At 41.3% G+C, this 23,307-nt stretch overlaps 2 protein-coding genes across 5 annotated transcripts in view; one reads left to right on the top strand and one right to left on the bottom strand.

Annotated features, from left to right (window-relative positions):
- DOCK2 (dedicator of cytokinesis 2) overlaps positions 1-23,307 on the top strand; it is a 261,176-nt gene that overhangs the window by 172,125 nt on the left and 65,744 nt on the right. For all 4 annotated transcript variants that reach the window (XM_060271722.1, XM_060271721.1, XM_060271723.1 and 1 more), the window contains 3 exons: positions 482-580; positions 2,645-2,739; positions 20,295-20,373. In XM_060271722.1, coding sequence (XP_060127705.1) covers positions 482-580; positions 2,645-2,739; positions 20,295-20,373 — 273 coding nt within the window. The remainder of the gene's footprint in view (positions 1-481; positions 581-2,644; positions 2,740-20,294; positions 20,374-23,307) is intronic.
- KCNMB1 (potassium calcium-activated channel subfamily M regulatory beta subunit 1) overlaps positions 20,429-23,307 on the bottom strand; it is a 312,631-nt gene continuing 309,752 nt past the window's right edge. Inside the window, exon 6 of the transcript XR_009557167.1 lies at positions 20,429-20,439. The gene's annotated coding sequence lies outside the window, so the exon portion shown is untranslated. The remainder of the gene's footprint in view (positions 20,440-23,307) is intronic.

Below are 23,307 nucleotides of genomic sequence, written 5' to 3'. Positions count from 1 at the left end.
GCCTGGGTTTTTTTGCCTGCCAACTCAGCATCCGTGTTACTCAATCGACAATTCAAAAAGAAAATGCATATAAAGGAATTACATAAATACTATTTCTCTGGGGAAATAGTCTTCCCTTCCTATAATTATTGCTCTACAAAATTCTCAATAATTTTAATCTATTTAAGGGATTTTAAGACAATGGTAAATTTATCAGTTTTGGCTGATAGATATGTGTCTGTAGTCAAACACTGCCAGAAGACAACTCATTCCAAGTGGCAGAGATCTTTGTACATTGCCACTTACGCAGCATAATCAGAAGCACTTCTTCCCTTGGCTGCCATCAGATTTATGATCAACTATGATTTTATATGTCTAACTTCCTAAACATTTTAAGTACATTTTGGCGCCACATAATGTAAATGTATTCTTCTGCTTCTTCATGCGGCTCAACCTAAATGTGCATATCAGTAGTGCTAATCTCTTTCTCTTTCACTTGTAGAGTCATTTTGTGGCCTGCATGACAGCAATCTTGAACCAAATGGATGACCAACATTATGCCTCATATATTGAAACTTTTCAAACAAGCTCAGAGCTAGTGGTAAGTAATCGTGCGTAGGAGTGCAAGTGAGTTTTCCCCCTTTGCACCATTTAACCTTGTACCTCAACCAGTTTCCTATCAAAGGTCCAAAACTTTTTTGTAAAAAGAAATAAAGAATAGTAATAGCTGTCACCACACTTACTGACAGAAAAGTCTTCGTTTCCTTATGAAAGGAAAACCAAAACAATCTTTTTAGAAGTATAAAATCACATGACTGAGTAGATCAAGGGGAGAATCAAGACACCAACTTGCAATTAAAGGGGAATTCATTTTATTTTAAAGGAAGTGGGAATTCATACTGCATTGGAACATAAATTAAGGGTTCCGTAAGGTCTTTATTGAAAAGCTGTCATGATACCCAATCTTACTGGATAGTTTCTGGCTAGCCTCCAATTGTTATTATTGGGCAAACTGCTTGAACACGTAGCATAGATGCAACTGCAGGTTTTGTTTGGGACTTGGTCACCTTAGTGGATGATTGGTGCTGGGACAAATAGGCACAGAAGGCGCACTTTGCTGAAGCAAGTCTTGGCCTTCTGGATTAGTGACTGCTAGGAACCGCATGTATACTGCCTTGGGTTCCACAACAAAGGAAATGTGGGTTATAAAGATAAGAATACCTAACTAATCAATAAATATTTCCTGCTGGACCTCTCATACCATTGTAGCCTTCTGGACAGCCAAACTGGGATGGGCACTGTTTTCCAGTCTTTCTTGGAAGTACTTCTTCACACAGTGGGTAATTAAACTATGGAATTCGCTCCCACAAGAGGCAGTGATGGCCACCAACTTGGATGGCTTTGAAAAAGGATTAGATGAATTCATGAAGGATAGAGCTATCAGTGGTCAGATGCAGTAAAGCTTCTGAATGCTGGAAACGGCAGGAGGGGAGAATGTTCTGGTGTTCAGGTCCTGCTTGCAGATTTCCCATCGGCATCTGGTTGGCCACTGTGAGGTTAGGATGCTGGACTAGGTGGGCCACTGGCCTGATCCAGCAAGCCCTTCTTATAGATTCAGCATCTGAATCTATTACCACTTCACACCACCTGACTGAGAGAATAGCGTCCCAGTACGTGTTAGCAATTGTAGAGCAGCATTCTCTGTATCAGTCAACGCTTCCAAGTTAGCTTCAAGGGCAGCATCATGTAGAGAGTTTTCCAGTAATCCAGTTATAGAAGCATGGTTAAATATATTGAAGTCTGACTTGTCTAAGGACAGGGAAGGGCATTCATATTAGCCAGAGTCTGAAGATAGCACTTGTAACAATTCTGTATCTTAAAAAGTCCCATGATGTTGTTGCAAAGTACTTTCTAATCAGATAGGATTACAAAGACTTTATCAATCATTGGCAGTTACCCCTTCCAGTGCCATTTCTTTCCAGTTTTACTGCCATCTTGTCTTGACTCAGGTTTGCCATGTTCTTGCTCATTCCCTTGACCATAGCCTCTGAATGCTAGTACCAGAGAGAGATAGCCAGACATATATCTTTGAATCTATATCCCAATTAGATTCATCTTTAAAATATCAGCTGGGTTCTGCTGTATTTTAAATCTTTGGGTGAGAGATCAGAAATGTATTGATGTCCAGGCTTTTTTTAAAAAAACTTACAACAGTAATGGCTATGAAGTATATATTAGTTTACACAAAAGCAATGTCTTCAATGTCTCAGTCTGTATGTTTTAGGTGAGGTATAGGAAATGATGTGGATGGACAACTGTGAGGTGACGTAGGCTTACATATTTTCAACTGGTTGCTTATGAACTTGGTGTAAATTGAGAGGAATATGTTCAACTGTGATTCTGTTTTAATCATTTGTATTTATACTTTTACACTAGTGTCATGGAAATTTTCTCTTAAGAGCAGAATACTAGCACTGATTTTGTTTTATGACTTCTGTTCATTGCTGCATTTTATTGCTAGACAGGTACCTCATTTTAGAGCCTTTGGGACAACTGATGATAACTGGAGCATGTGGGAGCAAGATATCACTGTCTGTTTTTCAGAAGTTTGATATTGTTTTAGTGTAAACGGTATAATCCACAGTGACATTTCCCCCCCTCCTAGGACTTTTTGATGGAAACCTTCATAATGTTCAAAGATCTCATTGGAAAAAATGTCTATCCCTTGGACTGGATGGCCATGAGCATGGTGCAGAACAGGTAATCAAAAGCCATAGACTTGCAGTATACTAAGCCAAATGTAGCCAGCCAGAAATCTCTGGCAGCCCACCAGAGCTTAATGAACCCCTGGCTGGGGAAGATATGGGCGGGGCGGGGGGGGGGGGTGCCAGTCATCTACCAGGCCACATTACAGGTTCTTTTTTGTTTGGTGGTCACAAGTTTAGGAGGGTGAAGGTGCATAGCTGCCAAGTTATCCCTTTTTTAAGGGATTTCCCCTTATGCTGAATAGGCTTCCTCGTGAGAAAAGGGAAAACTTGGCAGCTATGTGAGGGTGAGCAGATTAAAGTGGCCTTCAAAGAGGCTGAGGTGAGAGTGAAATAATTTTAGCAAACATTGCAGGGTGATTGGAAAACTAAAAGTGGAAGGTGGCTGAGTACTCTCAGTGTGGTGTAATGGTTAAGAGCGGTAGACTCGTAATCTGGGGAACCGGGTTCGCGTCTCCGCTCCTCCACATGCAGTTCCTGGGTCACCTTGGGCTAGTCACACTTCTCTGAAGTCTCTCAGCCCCACTCACCTCACAGGGTGTTTGTTGTGGGGGAGGAGGGGAAAGGAGATTGTTAACTGCTTTCAGACTCCTTCGGGTAGTGATAAAGCGGGATATCAAATCCAAACTCTTCTTCTACTAACACCTTAAAAAAACGAAATTCATCCTGTGCTGGCACATTGTTCACACCTCTGCCCCAAATGTTCATGGAAGTTTTACTCATATCTGCAAAAGTGACAGAATAAATGATGCATCTTTCACAGGGTGCAAAGACTTTGGCTAAAGTGGGCACTGGGGTTTGACGCAGCACTAAGTCTCTTTATTTTAAATATGAAATGTACATTAAAATCATTGAGAAAATTCAGAAGTTAAAAATAAGTTGACCTTAAAAAAAATTCAAAATATACCGATAAATAAAACCATCAGTTTAAAATATACATCATAAAATAAAACTACATATTAAAATACATGTCCACTTTACATATCTGAGTAGGCTTGCCTAAACAAAAATGTTTTTAGTAAACACTGAAAACAGTAAATCTGGGTTGGTATGTGTCTACTCTAGAGATCTGATGTGATGCAATGAAATTTGCTGTTTGTAGGAGTCCAGCTGTCCCTCAACCTATGTTCATCTTGTCTATTTGTAAATGAAGTCAAATAGCACAAAACACTTTAAGTGATCCCTCCTTCCAAAGAAAACCGAGCCCTGGAATTTCCATGCTGCTCGGTGATGTTAGACATACATAATCTTGAAAGTTTTAAACAAAGCAAGGCATGAATAGATAACACAAGGCTAAGATTTTGCTAGCAATGTGATCCAAACCCACCTAAAATATCAGGGCACCAAGCCTTGATCTTAACATTCAGCTCAGAAGGATCTGGGTTGTGGAGCTATTGTCAGGTGCGGTGGGGGGATGGAAGTTAATGTTATGGATTCTTATTTTAGTACTCTGAATCATCCCCAGTATTTGAAACAGAAACACCACTGTTATGTACTTGTGAAAGACATTTGTACAAAAATATCCACACAGTACCTAATACTTAGGTATAAAACACTGATGTGATGATTTGTGCACCCATCTTTATGACAGCGTTGTCAAGTGGTTAGGGAGTTTCAAATAAACAAACAATTGACCATTTAGATAACTAATTAAGCATGTAAATATAAAAGTGCTTGTAATCATAACACATGGGAGGAAATTAGCTTAGCACGCTGTTGGAATTATGTAAGTTTGCTATAGCAGATTAGAGACTAACTTGACAGATTGGTCATTGGCTGTGCTTTTTTAATTAGCAACCAGCATCTACTAATCAGACCTAGCAGACTCACCCTGAGTCAATCCGTCCTCACCCAAGTTTCCTGGAGTTTCAAATCTACTTGCAGGCTGAATCTCCCCCAGATGCATGTCTCAGTGCAAAACTTAGAATTCTTTCCCTTTTTCATTTGCAGTTCATTCTGAGTGACTGCTGTCATCAGTCTCAAACATGGTTTTCCCAAGAGTACAGGCTCATATTTTAAATCTCTCTCTTTCTGTGTGTATCCTCTTAGAGGAAGTGTTCTGCATTTTTTAGGCAGTGAGTGGAGTTTAAACTGGTTCTTGCTTAATTTGAGAATAGACCAGGCTTTTTTATTTTACTGGGAAACTATTGTCACCATCTCATAACAAGGTGGCCTCTGGCCCCACACATATCTGAAGGATTGCTATTTTAACACAAGCACATGTTGCTACAGTCATGGGCACAATTGCAGGTGATCTGACAGCACCTTTCCTTGCTGAATTGTCAGCGGATCCTTGAAAATGAGGCAACCCACTGGTAGCACAGTAGCAAATTGCTCTGTAAGTAAAGCAAGTAAGCATCTGCCCCACCAGAAATTATTCGTTGCTTGTAGTGCTGTATGGCTCACTTGTATCTGTGGTTGTTTGTAGCTTGTAGCTGGCTTTGTTCATTAGAGAGATTCAAGATGCATATGCCCACCAGTTAGAGATGTACCTAATAGACATTGCTTTACTGGGGGCAAGTACCAGAAAATCCTGTTTCTGTCTTTGAAGGGGGCAGGTTTTCTCTACCCCTCCTAGGGGGAAAAAGACTCAAGGTGGTCTGCCTCTGCGACCCATCTCTGAGCTGGAGGCCTGGGGTTTCCTTGGGGACTGGCCTGCATATCATGGAAAATTCTGGACAGCAGGGCCCAGGTACATAAACTGAGGGATAATTTACCGAAGGCTCACTTTAGCTAGTTCTTGGCTGTGGAGTAATCATGTGCCAGCTTGGGGAGGATGTTTACTCATATGTCATTAATTACTCCCCCTGTCTGCACAATTGATTATTTTTTCTGCCCTGCGTACCTTGACACTGACAGCTAATCTAGGATCTTTAGAAATAGACTACAAACTCCATTTCCCCACACATAAACAATAGCTAGTAGGGGAATGTAGCTCCCCCAAAAGGAAATTCTCAAATTGATCCACTTATGGCCCATTTTTAGCAGATAAACACACCTGTCAACATTGGCCTGTAGGGGTGGGGACAGTTAGGCATCTTGCTAGTTGGGCTGAAAACATTCCTCATCCCTGATTCATCCCTTCTGAAGTACAAAAAGGCTGCTGGTCTAATCATCAGGGATTCAAGCAGGACTATATGCATATTGGCTATGTTCCTGTTTACAAATCAATCCCCAATTAGTTTTGCGTGAGAAATTCTGTAGGCAGCAAGTATTACCCACTTGTCTCATTCTGCAAAAAAAAAGAAGAAGAGTTTTTGGCTGTAACAAGAGGAGTTTTGAGTAGAAATTTCTCCTGCACTTTGATGCTTGTCACCATTTGGACCACTTGACTGTACAGGTTGTTAATCTAAATAATGGCTTTTTAATACTTTCACAACTTTCACAGTCCTTTGTATCTGAAGACTTCTCACATCTAAATTGTTCTGCACAGCAAGAACATGTCAGCATCTGAATTATTCATGAGTACAACGGTATTTTTAATTCTACAGAGCAATGACAACACATCGATTTCAGCTTGCATCATTCCCCTATGGGATTGCCTTATATTTACATTGCATCAGTTCCTGACATTAGCAATTCATGTGTGAGATTACACTTTCTGTTGGCATTGCCACCCTATTGCAATATGATGCAGGCAAGCCTAAGGTCCTTTATTGCTAAAAGTTTGCAGCAAAACAAAAAAACCTGAGTGATGATTCAGAGGGAAAATTAAATAGTACAGAGATCTTTATCTAGTCATTCTGTATTTGTTACTGTTTATATCTTTTTGTTGTTCTCTAGGCTTGACCAGTGAACACTGTATGGTTGGCACTAAAAACACTGCAGAAAAATCTGCATTATAACACCAGAATCTTTGCTGTCCTTATGGGTAGAATCCAATTGGTACAGTTATGCATGTAGAAGAACTTTTGATCCGGAGATCTCTGCTATAGCAGGAGGGGAGGGGAGGCCATTTTTTTATTTTTCCCCTTTTTTCCTGCAATCCCCCAAAGCTACCTTCTGCACTGTTGTGGAGGGTCCCTTTCTGACTCTCTGGAGCTGATTTGGGGATGGGGGACTGGGAATTGCAGAAGGAGGGTGAATCGACAAAAAATCCTCTCCTCCTCTGCTTTTGTTGAATCAAAAGGCCCTCTGTGAGCCCAAGGACAGCAGCTGTAATCCACCCTGTGCATTTAAATATCTATGATGGAGGCCCAAGTTTAGCTTCTCACACTCAAAAGGTGACACTACCCCACATCAAATGGCATTTTGTTTTGTACTTACTGGGGAAGGAAGAAGATTAACTCTGAGTAAGTGTTAGGTATTATATTTTCAAAAATGGTGGAATAGTTGTTATTGTTTCTTGCCCTTGCAGCCCTAAGCAGAACCCGAAATTTGTCTAATCTAGTTAATGGTGTAATCTTATACATGTATATTAAAAAATGAGTCCCACCAGGTTCAAGATAGTTGAGTGTGTGGTTATGCTCATTGGAAAGTCAATGAAATGGAATTCCGAGTGAACATGTATATGACTGTACTGTTAGTCTTTCTGCTACCTTTCACATTATATCTTAAAACTTTTGCAAACTATACACTATGGGTTGTATCCAACACTGTGCCTTCATGGTTCTGTTGGGCTTCCCCTTCCTTTCTTCTTCCTGCACATCCTCAAAATCTGCTCTGAAGGGTCTTCCAGGCCTATGGAGAAAGTTCCATTGCAGAAGCAGAAATATAAATAAATAAGCAGAAATCTGTGCTAGCAGAACAGCTGCATTAGATACAACTCTTTGAGGCTTCAACAACTTGCCCAGTGTTTATTCTTTTCCTTCCTGCCCCCACCCCCATTTTTTTTAAATATATATAACTCCATCCTGAAGAATTCTGTAGACTTCATAACTTGCTTACTATTTGTGATTGTTTTGTTGGTCCTAATAAGTACTAGCCTTAATGGCTTTGTGCAGGGGGGTGGGGAGGGGAGACATTATGAGTAAAAATGGCCTCCCATTATTCACCATATTATTTATGGATGGTGCAGGCAGATCTTGCTCAGGGGTCAGGGGGCGAAGTTGAATTCTCCAACACTCCTCAGAAAGTTCCAAGAAATTTCAGTTGAATGAAAATCTATTGTTACTACATATTAATTGATGAAACGTGCAATGACCTAAGAAAGGAGAGCTGGAAGGACCAGGAGCCAAGTCTACTGCTTCCTTCAAAAAAATTACAATATGACTAACAGTATTAAAACATGTTCCACAGTGGTGCCCAGAATTCATGGATGGCAAAGTTGGGGAGACTAATCTCCAGGGGAGGACAGAAACCCAACTGTTCCAGAGTAGCTTTTTTTTTTTTTAAAAGAACATTTTCAACAATGTGTTGGGCAATTCTTTTTAGAATTTTTTTTTTACTGAGTCCTAGATTATTATTATTTTCTAATAGACTAACAAAGTTACCTAGGGCGTGTGTATGTGTAGGCTGCATTCTAACATATTTCCTGAAGGATAATAACTCAGCACATATGGATCCCAAAAAGTAGCAGATGTTTTGTAGGATGCATCATTCTAACAAGAATGTTTCCTTTTTCATTTCTTTAATTGAAAGACTCCATTTCTAAACTATATGCCAATATATATAACAACCTTTAATGCAGTGGGTAGCGGTGGTTGTTTGCAAAAGCATAATGGCTTCACCATATGTCCCCTGTGGTTTTTGTGCTTTTATTTTTGTGCTGTATGGACAATAGTAAGCAGTTTATGTTACGAGTTTCCTGCAGCGCACACAAATCTAAAAAAAGAGAGGAAGGTTATTGAGTAGGGAATGGGAAACAGTTTGAATTTACACCCTGATAGTGCCAGTAACTAAGAGCAGCATTATGTGTTTCAAGATGGCGCAGTGTTGGCAGTCAGTGTTTGATAAAATCCACCACTACCTCCCTCCATGCTCCCCGCCCCCAAGAGGAGAGGTTTAAACACACTTTGGCCCAGCTGAGATGTAAAATCAAACCATGGTTTGATATCTTGAAAACCTGAACCAGCATGAAATAAAATAAAAATCATTTATTTTAAATATTTTGGGCTTGTTCTTTTCAGCCATAAAGTAACATGAAACAAAACATTGAAACAATAGTTACAAAAATAACCTTGCATGATTCTCACAGGACAGGATGATGGACTAGATGGTCAATTCACCCAATCCAGCAAGGTTATCCTTGTGTTCCAAATGGATAAATCACAGGTTGTCAACCTTTTTGGGTCTGTGGGCATGTTTGCAAACCAGAAAAATGTTCATGGCACCCTTCTGTCCTCCCAGGCAGCAGCCCCACTGAAATTGCTCCCACTGCGATTACATACCCCGCAAGTGCCCTGGAAAAACTGGGACATCCCGTTTCTTATCATGAGAACATGGTGGCCATTTTGGTTGCCATGATCTCATGATTTCACAGGGTGATTTCCCGCCAGGAAAAAAAACACTTTTCGGGAGGGGGACCATGGCATGAGATCAGAGCAATCAAATTGGCTGCTGTGTTCTTGCAAAAAATAAAATAAAAATGGGACAATGGCATCCTGGTTTGGGGCTTCAAAGTGTTAGAGGGTATGAAATCAAGCTTAAAAAACATTTTATTTGCTGAATAATGCTTTCAAGCCTAATTTCATCAGGCAGGATGGGACCCCTGTGGACACCAGCAGAAGGTCTTTTTGGTCATGTGGGTATCCACAGGCACCATGACACCAACCCATTGGTTAGATCAGGGGTCAGCAACATTTTTCAGCCGTGGGCCAGTCCACCGTCCCTTAGACCATATGGTGGGGCAGACTATTTTTTTGGGGGGGGGGGAATGAATGAATTCCTATGCCCCACAAATAACCCAGAGATGCATTTTAAATAAAAGGACACATTCTATTCATGTAAAAACATGCTGATTCCCGGACCGTCTGCGGACCAGATTTAGAAGGCGATTGGGCCGCATCCGGCCCCCGGGCCTTAGGTTGTGTACCCCTGGGTTAGATAAACGTACTGTATAGACAATAGGGCTGTCAACTGATAGTTAAACACCTCCATATACCAGACATTAGGCTTAACCAATAAGGTTCCCAGAAGCATCTGATTGACCACTGTTACAAACAGAATTCTGGACTCTGTGGTCTTTTTCAGCAAGGCTCTTAAGCTGTGTCTGCCCTGAATGAAGAAAGAAAGGCATGGATGGGAAAGGAAATGGATTTGTTTGGGCAGCGTTTTCTTTCCCCAATCACTTCTTGCTCCTCTGCTGTCACTCAGCTCATCCAAAGATTGGGCTGACTGATTTTCTTACAAGAAGAGAACAGTGAACACACAAGTCATGAATGGGGCAAGAGGCAAGTACAGTGGTACCTCGACTTACGAACGACTCAACAACCAAATTTTTTGACTTACAAATGGGGATAATGGCTGCGTGCTTACAGATGTCTCGACATCTGGAAAAAACTGCGGCGGTTTTAGAAAGAGATTTTTCGACTTACAAATTTTTAGATAGGGTTGCTTCGACTTACGAATTTTTCCGTTTTCAATGCATTCCTATGGGAAATCGTGTTTCCAATGGCGTTTTTCGACTTACGAATTTTTCGACTTGCGAAGGTGCCTTTGGAACGGATTAAATTCGTAGGTCGAGGCACCACTGTAGAAGGGAACTGGGGCAGGGGGAATCTGCCACTTTCCTCAGTCTTTCCCCCTATTTGCTCCCTCTGTCCCTTACCCAGGCAAATACAAGCCTGGGGTGAGATGGCAGAAGAGGGCTCCAAGGGGAGAGGAAAACACTTTACTCATCAGTCATCTCCCTTAATAAGCCATTTCTGTATCTTTAGCAGTCAGACCCATATTGCAAGCAAAAACAAAACCCCAAGAGGCAGCAATCCTAAGCGAAATGAAAGCAAAGGAGCTAAAACAGATTTGCCTGATAAGGTCCAAATGTAACATCAGAAAATACCATGTACTCACAGCATGGGAGATGATCATGACAACTGATTAGCGGTGGAGGGGGAGAATCTTTGTGCAGGAACATATGTGTACTTATTTCATAGGGCCAAGCAGTTTATGAATCCTCAGGCAACAAAATCTACAAAGTCTTTCCTGCTATTGTCTAATTAAGCCTGGAGGCAGTGGCAACACTAATCAGAAGTTGGCAGATTCAAGGGTATTAATATCTGTTCCGAAGGGTCCAATGTTTTACCTCCTACATATAGGCTGCTCCTTTTAGTTGGATCTTTGGGACCCACCTTTAAAGCTGTTATGTGATAAAGTACTTTTGCAGTTAATAAATGACAATGCTTTTCTGTAGAATTGATGGCTGTAGCAATGTTTGTACTACATTATATTTTGGTCTACCATGCTACATTTAGTCTCCAGTTAATTTTACCCTCTTATTAGCTGCAGCAGGCTTTAGACCTAGTTGTGCATTCACAGAACTTCTGTTGCTTTTTTTAAAAAACAGGCACATAGAATGCAGATCTTGTTGGAATTTTATCACTCATAAAATACTTGAAACTGTGCAGAGAAGTAGGCATAAAAGTTAAATAAAAATTGATAGTAGAACAGCATTTCCATGATGAGGATGGTAAATTTGTTTTGGAGAAAGGAGGATGTTTAGCATAATATAAAACTGATTTATCAAGAAGGCTAATTTTGTTGACAATACAGTGGTACCTCGGGTTAAGAATTTAATTCGTTCTGGGGGTCCGTTCTTGACCTGAAAATGTTCTTAACCTGAAGTACCACTTTAGCTAATGGGGCCTCCCGCTGCCGCTGCGCCGCCACCACGTGATTTCTGTTCTCATCCTGAAGCAAAGTTCTTAACCCGAGGTATTATTTCTGGGTTAGCGGAGTCTGTAACCTGAAATGTCTGTAACCTAAAGCGTCTGTAACCCGACGTACTACTGCAGTTAAGTGTGTGTGTGTGTGTGTGTGTGTGTGTGTGTGTGTGTGTGTGTCAAACAAAATGCATACCTTAAAAAACTTGTTAGTTGGATTTATTTCATCATGAAAATGTGTTGTATAAATTCATGATACAGATACTGTATCAAAATCATTATTACCGTTATATGATGTGCTGCTTCCTTCAGGGGCAAAGAGTTATTATATCTCTGCATATTTGTAGTTGCTCACTTAGAGCATGCTATCATTTAGTGATCTGTAGAATGCCCCCCCCCCAAAAAAATGATGTACCTGCTGTTCAATATTTACAGAGTCCCAGGTTGTGCATGCAAGTAAATAACATGCAAGCTTGTTCAGTATGCCACTACAGGGGACATACTCTGAATCCAAGGGTTGTAGCAGGCCTATGTTCCCTGGCTGGGAGACTCCAAATACAATACAGATAGAACTCCCTCATAGAAGTGACCTGAGCTTAATATTTATCAGAATATTCTACCATGTACAATGAAGTCCGAGGGTATGGGGTCATAACAGATACCATTATACAACTTGACTAATGTTTCATATGAAATCATCAGGATACAAGTTACTGTAAACATGTGTCTTCCTGGTTCTTAATACCATGGAGAAGTAAGGTTTGGCAGATAGCTTCTATGCTGTGAACCACCCTGAGATTTACAGGTATACACATTTTATAAATAATAAAAATAATAATAATTGACAATTATCCAAGACATCAAGCATCTTGGACTCTGGGCAGGCAACATGGCACTAAATTCTTCTCCATCGCAAGCTGAGAAAAACTATTGTGTTTGTCAGAGTGCATAGTATCACAATGGAAGTTTATATCACTTGCCAAGGAGAGACTTGTTTATAATCCGCTGCAGAATCAGAACCTCTCCTTAGCTGGATAGAAAGCCATGCATGATCACAGACAGCAAGCAGAACATCTCAGGGGAAATATGAATGTCACAGCTGACCAGCTGAATCACCAAGACTATCACCAGAGAGTATGCTCACTTCATCTATAAACTGCTCAACAAGTATGAGATTAGTGAGGAACTTTAGTTTTTGACCTATTTTGAGCTTCTACTCAATAAACACTTTTCCAGCTCATTCAGTACAGTTATTCCAAAGAGGCCTTGCACTGCATTTTACACATGACTTTTACATCATACTTTCTGCATGTAGATGACTACTAACTAATAAAATGAGAAGTATGAAGCAACCCTTTTAACTCAAGCGATATATAAATGTGTGACTGAAGTTTCTTATTCCATCTGCACAATGCAGTTGTGTACATGAACTGCACACCCAATCCTTAGAATATTTAGAAGTAATCTGTAAACCCCAAATACTGTTCTCTCTCTCTCTCTCTCTGAATGAGACCTTCATTTTCAAAGAACGCAGCATCAGGAAGACAATAGTTAAAGCTATTATGCATCTGACTTTGAGGGAGAAATTGCTGATTCACTATAAACCTGTTTCGTACTATTCTAATAGTTGCTTTGAGGTACAGTAGTAAGCTTATTGCCTCCCTATGCACAATGCACTCTCATGCGGCCAGTCTCTCTCTCTCTCTCTCTCTCTCTCTCTCTCTCTCTCTCTCTCTCTCTCTCTCTCTCTCTCTCTCCCCTCAAGGTGAAAAATTAAAGTTAGCACTGCAAGCACAGCACTTTCTTTATCTCCTTCAATATTTTTTTAATAGTAGAGTCAAGTGTAAAGGCAGCATCCTCTTGCATTTGCTGTATCTCAACAAAGCTCAGGGAAAATGAAAGTGAAACACATTTGTATTGGCTTGTAATCCTTTATGCTCTTATCAGAGTGGATGCTTTGCCCGAAGGAAAACAAATATGTAATACACTTTCATATTTCAGGAGAGGAATGGAGGACAAATAGTACAATTCACAGAAAGCATTTGTCATCTGCTCTTTATATATAATCAGTTATGTTCTCCTTTTATAAAGTAGCATGTAAAGCCCAGGAGTACTATAGGGAGTTCTTTGATTTGTTACATGCTGAAAATCTGGGCCAGGATCCAAAGAATCATGAAAGAATTTCTGCAAGTCCAGGGGAGGTATGGCTTATATTTCTTGAAACAGCATGCTCCTCCATGTAGCATGGTAAATGGCTTTTGATATTGAGGGGAGTTTCAAATCAGTTTTGTGATATGCCATGGGGGTGAACAGTTCAAAGAAAGAGGTTAAAAAATCTACTGCACTGAATATATTTATATCTTGCTTTTGGGCTCTAAAATATGCCTCCCTTTTCAACAAGACCATTGCTGAAGAGAGCTAGTGCAGACCCTATAGCACTCTTGGACTGTGTGCTTTTATCCAGAAACTGAACACAAGTGCACAACAATTTTTCAGTTTGTTTTTCAACCTTTGTATACTTCCTATTGCTCTGTCCCAGCTCCAGCCAACCTAGCAGCTCGAAAGCATGCCAGTGCAAGTAGATAAATAGGTACCGCTGCGGCGGAAAGGTAAACGCCGTTTTTGTGCGCTCTGGTTTCTGTCACGGTGTTCCATTGTGCCAGAAGCGGTTTAGTCATGCTGGCCACATGACCTGGAAAGCTGTCTGTAGACAAACGCTGGTTCCCTCAGCCTGAAAGTGAGACGAGCACCACAACCCCATATTCGCCTTTGACTGGACTTAACCATCCAGGGGTCCTTTACCTTTAGCTTTAATCAACTTTGGTTAAATAAATAAATAAATAAATAAATGTATTGCTCATATGAATAATTCAGCTGATATCCAGACTGCTAGGCAACAAACATATGCTACGATTCCTTCAACGTGGGCCTGAGTATGGGTTGAATTAACCAGTTAACTAGCTAATAGCTCAAAACCAAAACTGATCATGATACATCACAATGCCATGTCCTCATGTAAACGTATGAATGTGGCTTGACATAGGAATTGCAGGGATCAGCCTAATTCTTCCTTTCTCTCCTGCCTTATCTTAGCACTTGCCTCTCTCATTGGACCATTTCCTTTGTGGCAAAAGTAAATATATTAAATTTACTGTACTCAGCAAAAGTTTTGACAGGTGGTTTAAAGTTCTAATTGTATGACTAAAGACTGTAACTCTAGTCTGAATGCAAATTTAAGCATTCGCGAGAGAGCATCTTGTACACAGTATCCTCAAGAAACTGTTCCTTCTTGGGATTCAGGTGGAGGATCATTTGTCTTGAAGTACCTGTGTCAAAATCTTCCTATCTATGAGAATCTTATATACTCGCAAAAAATATATAGTATGATTTTCATTAAGTTTTGAGCTTTACTTTTTTGAATAGATATTTTGCCCAAATCCCAAGTTGCTTTAAAAGAAAAACTTGGAATAAACTTGGAATAAATTACAGAGGGCTTTGGAAACGTTGGTGCCTCAATCCTGAAAAGGAACTTCTTGGGTGGGGGGAGGATTAGATACCTGTGTGTTTATTTGGATTACATCTGCATTAGGTTTTCCTGCAGATGAATTTAAAAAATACTAGGCACTCGAGGAATACTCTAAATTCAAATACAATTACTGGTTCATAGAAGGGCAAATTTAAAATTAGACCAACAGCAGCCTTAAAACATTAGAAGATGAGATGGGAAGAAGCAAATTATTGGAGAGACAGGATTGAATGTATTTAGAGTGCAGTTAGAATAGAATATGTAGTAAAAAAACCTGCTGCAGTTCTTTCAAAAGAAATATTGAAGTGAGAGCCTATTCACTTTGCCAAAGAAGATACATTAGGAATTTTGCAAGGAAGCATTTTGCCCTACCAGAAAACAGTCCATTCAAATTAAATCACTTCATCACTCTGATGGCTACATGACAAGTCTTGCCAAAGTTCATACATCAAACATCTGTGCCTCTGAAAATTTTCACATTCGTAATGGGTTGTCATATCTTGTGTTCAATTCCATCTTGCAACATGTTCTCTTTGTGAATTGGTAGATTGTCACACTTATTGTCAAACTGCGTCTGTCGTTCACATAGCAAATTTGACATTTCCCCATTCTTGCAATTATCTCTGTGCTTTTAAAGGTATCTCATCTTCACTGCACTTTGCATACAGAGGAACAAGAAAATGTCCACACCAACCCTTTTCCTGTCATACTGGTTACTTACAAGATCTGCAGCAGTAGGTCTTGTATGCTCTGGATCCAAACTGTTGGCACTTTGTGGCTGCCATTTTAGGTTCTATATGTGATGATTAGGGTGGATTTCAGTTAGGCCAGATCTAACTGGGGTGTCCCCATGTCCTCAAAAAACACACGTATTCGGGTAGGGCAATATTTTTTATACAACCCCCCCCCCCTATAGATCTTGGATATCTTCCCTTCTACTGAGGTGCAGAGATATTTTAATAGAACATTTGGTGGGTGAATATTTGGGTCAACCATCATGAAGAGTCGGACACGACTAAACGACTAAACAACAACAACAATTGCTATTTTGATTGGACTGATGCTGGAGTGGTAGAAAACCACTGAAAATACAAGTTCATTAAACAAACTGATAATTTTTCTAGGTTATACATGTACATTTTCAAGTTTAATTGTTCCCCACTTTTAAAAGAGATTCAGCTGGCTAAGAAATGTGGTTTACATGGGAAGCTGCAATATCTAACTAGCCATATGTATGACTGCAATTGCACAAGGAAATGTTATAAACAGCAGAGAACACTGATATATCCAGAAGTAAAACAGGCCTTGCTCATACATTAAGGTGACGGGACCTTAACTAGCTCAGATAAGAGGTGTGTGTGGAAACTTGCAAAAACTCTCTTTTTACTTTGGAAAGGTTGTAGGCGTACCTGCAAGCACCAAAAGTTTGTTTCCCCTACTATATCTCCTTAAATTTAAGTCAGATAGTATTGCCAAGGCACAGTCACACGCTGCACACTTGTAGCCAGATATTTGATGATCTCCCACTTTTCCACATTTTTGGCATTATGTTGTTCCTTCGGCAATTAATATTTTGGTTTGTTTAACCATGAGTAAAAGCATGAGCATAGGATGCTTCTGTTGTACCGCTCAGTCAGAAACCCAGAATTAATTCATGTAAAGCCAACCTTAAAGGTAAAGGGACCCCTGACCATTAGGTCCAGTCGTGACCGACTCTGGGGTTGCAGCGCTCATCTCGCTCTATTGGCCCGAGGGAGCCAGTGTACAGCTTCCAGGTCATGTGGCATGACGAAGCCGCTTCTGGCGAACCAGAGCAGCACACGGAAATGCCATTTACCTTCCCGCTGTAGTGGTACCTATTTATCTACTTGCACTTTGACATGCTTTCGAACTGCTAGGTTGGCAGGAGCTGGGACTGAGCAACGGGAGCTCACTCCGTCGTGGGGATTCGAACCACCAACAGTTCTGATCGGCAAGCCCTAGGCTCTGTGGTTTAACCCACAGTGCCACCCGTGTCCCAAAGCCAACCTTATCAACTGTTAAATGGTTTGGTACAACTTTGTATAGCACAGCAGAATTATCAAGGCAATACTCATGCATTAACACAAAACAATATTGTGCAGTCATTTGATCAGTTTTATCAAAATAAAAAGCATGCATTGCAAGGAATGCCTGTCATGGAGTGCTAATAAATGTACCAGTTGCTATCTCTGTGTGCGTGTGTATACATTTTACAGAAGCTACCAGAGGGAAGATAATTTAGTGACTAATGTCTGCAGATGTTAATGAATTAAATTGTGTTCTCTTTACTTAAAGTGTTGCTGAGATCCAAATAACACTTTTGTGCACGCAACAAGCCCTCCAAGTGTTTTCTTTCTACAAATTCTAGCCCTTCCAATTCTCCTCCCCCAAGTTCCGGGAGTAACATATTAAGCAGTGTTAAGTGGGTGGGTATGTCCTGTTTTCAGAAATGGGGAGGTGTCAGAAGCTATAGTCTCTCTATTAATAAGAGGGAATGGGTGTTGAAATATTTGTATTAATAAGCCATCATGTATTTTCAGGAAATACATATTATCCTGTCTTTCTGTTTAATTACTAAAAGCAGTAGTTACATGAATTTCTTGCACCAAAAAATGGTTGTGTTGATTTAAATGGCATCATGTATAGCCAGTCAGAAAGTGGTAAATAAATAGGTAATTTCATATGTTGTATTGCTGGGAGGAGGCTATTTCTAATAAGCTAAGAGTCAATCTAAATAATTAAAGAAGTTAATATTTCTGCCTGGCCATGGGCGTAGGCAAGGGGGGGCAGGAGGGGGCAGCTGCCCCCCCCTAGAAGCAAAAAATTAATGTATTTTACAGACCATAACCAGCACTTTTCCCCTCCAAAAACTGAAGTGGAAAGGGCTTTGCTTTAGCAAGAGCAGCTAAGTCTCTGCTTGCTGGGGGAGGGGGGGGGGACACAGCTGTAACAAAAACACATCAAATAAATAAAGCAAAGTGGCTACCAGTAGTTAAGCAGTTAAGACAATGGAGCATATATCCCCAGGCAAGATTCGATAGCTGACCATTTCACCCTATTGTTCTTAAGTGGGAGTTGTTAATGAGCATTCAGGAGCATTAAGAGTTCTATTGGCGATTTAATGAGGGTGCAGACTCAGAGGATTCAATTTGACTAAGGTGGCTCTGCAAGGCTAAAAGGAAGTGAATAAGAAAGGGGGGGCTGTAGCTTTGACAGACACAGTGATGTTTATAAAAAGCAGTGGTGTTCTAGTCTGCCCCTCCTCCTGCATCTGTATACTGTAAATCAGGGGTGGCCACCTCCCAAGAGACTCTGATCTACTCACAGAGTTTAAAACTAGGAGTGATCTACCCCCTTTTGGGGGGTTCAGGTCGAAGCTGTTGAGTTTTTTTAAGGAAGGGAAGCCCTGTTTTGGGGGGTTTAGGTCAAACTTGTTGAGCTTCTTTTAGGAGGGAGGGAGGCCCATTTTTGTTTAGGGCTTCAGGTCATAGTTCAACTTTTTTTAGGGAGGAGGAAAATTTTGGGTGAGCTTTTTTTAGGGGTGCCAGTGACCTACCAGTGATCTACCACAGACATCCAGTGATCTACTGGTAGATCACAATCTACCTGTTGGACGTGCCTGCTGTAAATCAAGCAGAGAGAAAGCAGCTTACAAGGCTCCTGTACATGCAGAGTTCCAGCATCACAGCGTCACCCAGAAGCACCCACAAATATGAGTTATCCCTCTCTCTATTTCTTCCTTCCTTCCCTCCCTCTTCCATCCTTAATAAAATAGGGGGGGCAGATAAGCCCCACATAGAAAGCCCATCAACATGGGGGGATGACTCTTTCAAATACGGTATTTACCAGTAATTGGGGGGGGGGGAGAGGCACCTAGGCCTCTAGGAGTTGGCTGCTATGCCTAGGAGTAGGACAATTCAAGAAAGCAGAATGATGCATATGCTATGGTAATATATCAATAGAATCATAGAATTGTAGTCGGAAGGGACCACAAGGGTCATCTAGTCCAACCCCCTGCAATGCAGGAATTTTTTCCTAAGGTGGGGCTTGAACCATGGTTGAAATATTATGCTGATATGCAGCAACGCCTCGGAGCCGTCATGGCTGCGGCCATGCCTTGCCTCGCCCTCGCCCGCCCTGCCACCCCCTCTCGCCTGCCCGACCCTCCCGTCCTCTTGCTGCAGAGTTCCAGCATCACAGCGTCATCCAGAGACACCCACAAATATGAGTTATCCCTCTCTCTATTTCTTCCTTCCTTCCTTCCCTCCCTCTTCCATCCTTAATAAAATACGGGGGGGCAGATAAGCCCCACATAGAAAGCCCATCAACATGGGGGGATGACTCTTTCAAATATGGTATTTACCAGTAATTTGGGGGGGGGAGGCACCTAGGCCTCTAGGAGTTGGCTGCTATGCCTAGGAGTAGGACAATTCAAGAAAGCAGAATGATGCATATGCTATGGTAATATATCAATAGAATCATAGAATTGTAGTCGGAAGGGACCACAAGGGTCATCTAGTCCAACCCCCTGCAATGCAGGAATTTTTTCCTAAGGTGGGGCTTGAACCATGGTTGAAATATTATGCTGATATGCAGCAACGCCTCGGAGCCGTCGTGGCTGCGGCCATGCCTTGCCTCGTCCTCGCCCTGCCACCCCCTCTCGCCTGCCCGACCCTCCCGTCCTCTCCAGCCAAGCAGGGTAGCCGCCAACGCTGCCAGCCACAGAAGCACAAGATGGCCGCTGCCTCCGCCACTGCCACGATGTCATCAGGCCCGCTGGCCTGTAGCCCCGCCCACATTCCCACTTCGTGGCCCCTCCCCTCCCGTGCCTTGGCCCCGCCCCTGAACGACCATGGCTTGCCCCCCCCTAGTTTTGATCCTGGCTACGCCCCTGTGCCTGGCTGATCAGTTAGAAACCCTTCCCCTCTTTTAATTGTGTACAGCTAAGTCTGAAGAAGCAACTTGAATGTGAAAAATTTACTATGCTATATTCACAAGAACAAACTGTAATTGTGCAGCAGACCAAAAAGACAGGGTCTTTTCTTCTGTGGCAAGTACTAATTAGAACATATTACATACCAGAAATTCAAAGAAATGCTTTCCATGTGTATAATATACTATTAATTATATGCTGCTGCAAGCAATTTGTATTTTATGGGTATATCATTCATACTTTAGTTGTGCTTTAATACTAGCTAAGATGATAAAATTCCATTGTAAATTTTGACTAAATTATTTCTTTAGGGTGTTTCTGAGAGCTATCAACAAATTTTCTGAGACTATGAACCAGAAGTTTTTGGAAAACATGAATTTTGAAGAACAAGTAAGTACCTGTCTTATTTCTTTTATATTATCCTTTAACAAGAACTGAACATCTGTTTTTACATTACTTAGTTATTTCAGATTGATTATATTCTCTGCAGCCAAAGATGGAGAAGCTCTATACAGTCAGCAAAAACAAGACCTGGAGCTGACTGTAACTCAGATCATCAGCTTCTTATAGCAAAATTCCAGCTTAAACTGAAGAAAGTAGGAAAAACCACTGGGCCAGTAAGATACAATCTGAATCAAATCCCTTATGAATACACAGTGGAAGTGAGGAACAGGTTTAAGGATTTAGATTTGGTGGACAGAGTGCCTGAAGAACTATGGATGGAGGCTCGTAACATTATACAGGAGGCAGCAATGAAAACCATCCCAAGGAAAAGGAAATGCAAGAAAGCAAAATGGCTGTCCAACGAGGCCTTACAAATAGCGGAGGAGAGGAGGCAAGCAAAATGCAAGGGAGATAGGGAAAGATACAGGAAACTGAATGCAGATTTCCAAAAAACAGCAAGGAGAGACAAGAGGGTCTTCTTAAATGAGCAATGCAAAGAAATAGAGGAAAACAATAGAATGGGGAAAACCAGAGATCTGTTCAAGAAAATTGGAGATATGAAAGGAACATTTCGTACAAAGATTACCATAATCAAGGACAAAAGTGGTAAGGACCTAACAGAAGCAGAAGACATCAAGAAGAGGTGGCAAGAATACACAGAGGAATTATACCAGAAAGATATGGAGGTCTCGTACACCTCAGGTAGTGTGGTTGCTGGCCTTGAGCCAGACATCTTGGAGAGTGAAGTCAAATGGGCCTTAGAAAGCATTGCTAATAACAAGGCCAGTGGAAGTGATGATATTCCAGCTGAACTGTTTAAAATTTTAAAAGATGATGCTGTTAAGGTGCTACACCCAATATGCCAGCAAGTTTGGAAAACTCAGCAATGGCCAGAGGATTGGAGAAGATCAGTCTACATCCCGATTCCAAAGAAGGGCAGTGCCAAAGAATGCTCCAACTACCGCACAATTGCGCTCATTTCACACGCTAGCAAGGTTATGCTTAAAATTCTACAAGGCAGGCTTAGGCAGTATGTGGACCGAGAACTCCCAGAAGTGCAAGCTGGATTTCGAAGGGGCAGAGGAACCAGAGACCAAATAGCAAACATGCGCTGGATTATGGAGAAAGCTAGAGAGTTCCAGAAAAACGTCTACTTCTGCTTCATTGACTATGCAAAAGCCTTTGACTGTGTCGACCACAGCAAACTATGGCAAGTTCTTAAAGAAATGGGAGTGCCTGATCACCTCATCTGTCTCCTGAGAAATCTCTATGTGGGACAAGAAGCTACAGTTAGAACTGGATATGGAACAACTGATTGGTTCAAAATTGGGAAAGGAGTACGACAAGGTTGTATATTGTCTCCCTGCTTATTTAACTTATATGCAGAATTCATCATGCGAAAGGCTGGACTAGATGAATCCCAAGCCGGAATTAAGATTGCTGGAAGAAATATCAACAACCTCAGATATGCAGATGACACAACCTTGATGGCAGAAAGCGAGGAGGAATTAAAGAACCTTTTAATGAGGGTGAAAGAGGAGAGCGCAAAATATGGTCTGAAGCTCAACATCAAAAAAACCAAGATCATGGCCACTGGTCCCATCACCTCCTGGCAAATAGAAGGGGAAGAAATGGAGGCAGTGAGAGATTTTACTTTCTTGGGCTCCTTGATCACTGCAGATGGTGACAGCAGTCACGAAATTAAAAGACGCCTGCTTCTTGGGAGAAAAGCAATGACAAACCTAGACAGCATCTTAAAAAGCAGAGACATCACCTTGCCGACAAAGGTCCGTATAGTTAAAGCTATGGTTTTCCCAGTAGTGATGTATGGAAGTGAGAGTTGGACCATAAAGAAGGCTGATCGCCGAAGAATTGATGCTTTTGAATTATGGTGCTGGAGGAGACTCTTGAGAGTCCCATGGACTGCAAGAAGATCAAACCTATCCATTCTTAAGGAAATCAGCCCTGAGTGCTCCCTGGAAGGACAGATCGTGAAGCTGAGGCTCCAATACTTTGGCCACCTCATGAGAAGAGAAGAATCCTTGGAAAAGACCCTGATGTTGGGAAAGATTGAGGGCACTAGGAGAAGGGGACGACAGAGGACAAGATGGTTGGACAGTGTTCTCGAAGCTACGAACATGAGTTTGACCAGACTGCGGGAGGCAGTGCGAGACAGGAGTGCCTGGCGTGCTATGGTCCATGGGGTCACGAAGAGTCGGACACGACTAAACGACTAAACAACAACAAGTTATTTCAGTAGCAAATATTCTCTATCAATATTCTATTTGTGTGATCACAGTCTGTTCATAAACTGATGCGGTCATAAACTGAAGCGAACTTTCCCATTGAAAGTAATGGAAAGTGAATTAATCCGTTCCAGATGCGTCCGCGGTGTTCGTAAACCGAAAATTCGTAAACCGAGGTGTTCATAAACCGAGGTTCCACTGTATACGGGTGTTAAAAAATAAGAACTTGGGTCTGGAGTTTATAGCCACAGGAGCAGACAAGAAAAGCGGGGTGGTAGTTTATGTAAAACCAGCTTTAATCCCACAACTAATATTTCAAGATGAAGAAGGTAGAATAGCAGGAGTAGAAATACAAATAAATCAAGAAAAGATCATTGTGATAGGAGTGTATGCCCCAAATAATAATAAATCCAAATTTTACAGGAAATTGGAAGAGAAGCTTTGGGAATTTGAGAATCACTTTTACTAAGGGACTGCTGATTGGCTGGTATTTACTCCATTGGGGAAAGTGGAAAATCAAATCAAAATGGAGATTCATATTGGTCCTCTGCCCCTTCTAAGTCCTTCCTTTTAGAATTTATTATTTAAAACCCATTTTATCTTGAGACTGGGGTGGAACCATTGGAATGATTGT

The sequence above is a fragment of the Zootoca vivipara genome, chromosome 2 (genome assembly GCF_963506605.1).
Source record: "Zootoca vivipara chromosome 2, rZooViv1.1, whole genome shotgun sequence".
Classification (NCBI taxonomy): domain Eukaryota; kingdom Metazoa; phylum Chordata; class Lepidosauria; order Squamata; family Lacertidae; genus Zootoca; species Zootoca vivipara.
The sequence above is the reverse complement of the archived record's forward strand: the minus strand, read 5'-3'. Positions and strand labels throughout refer to the sequence as shown.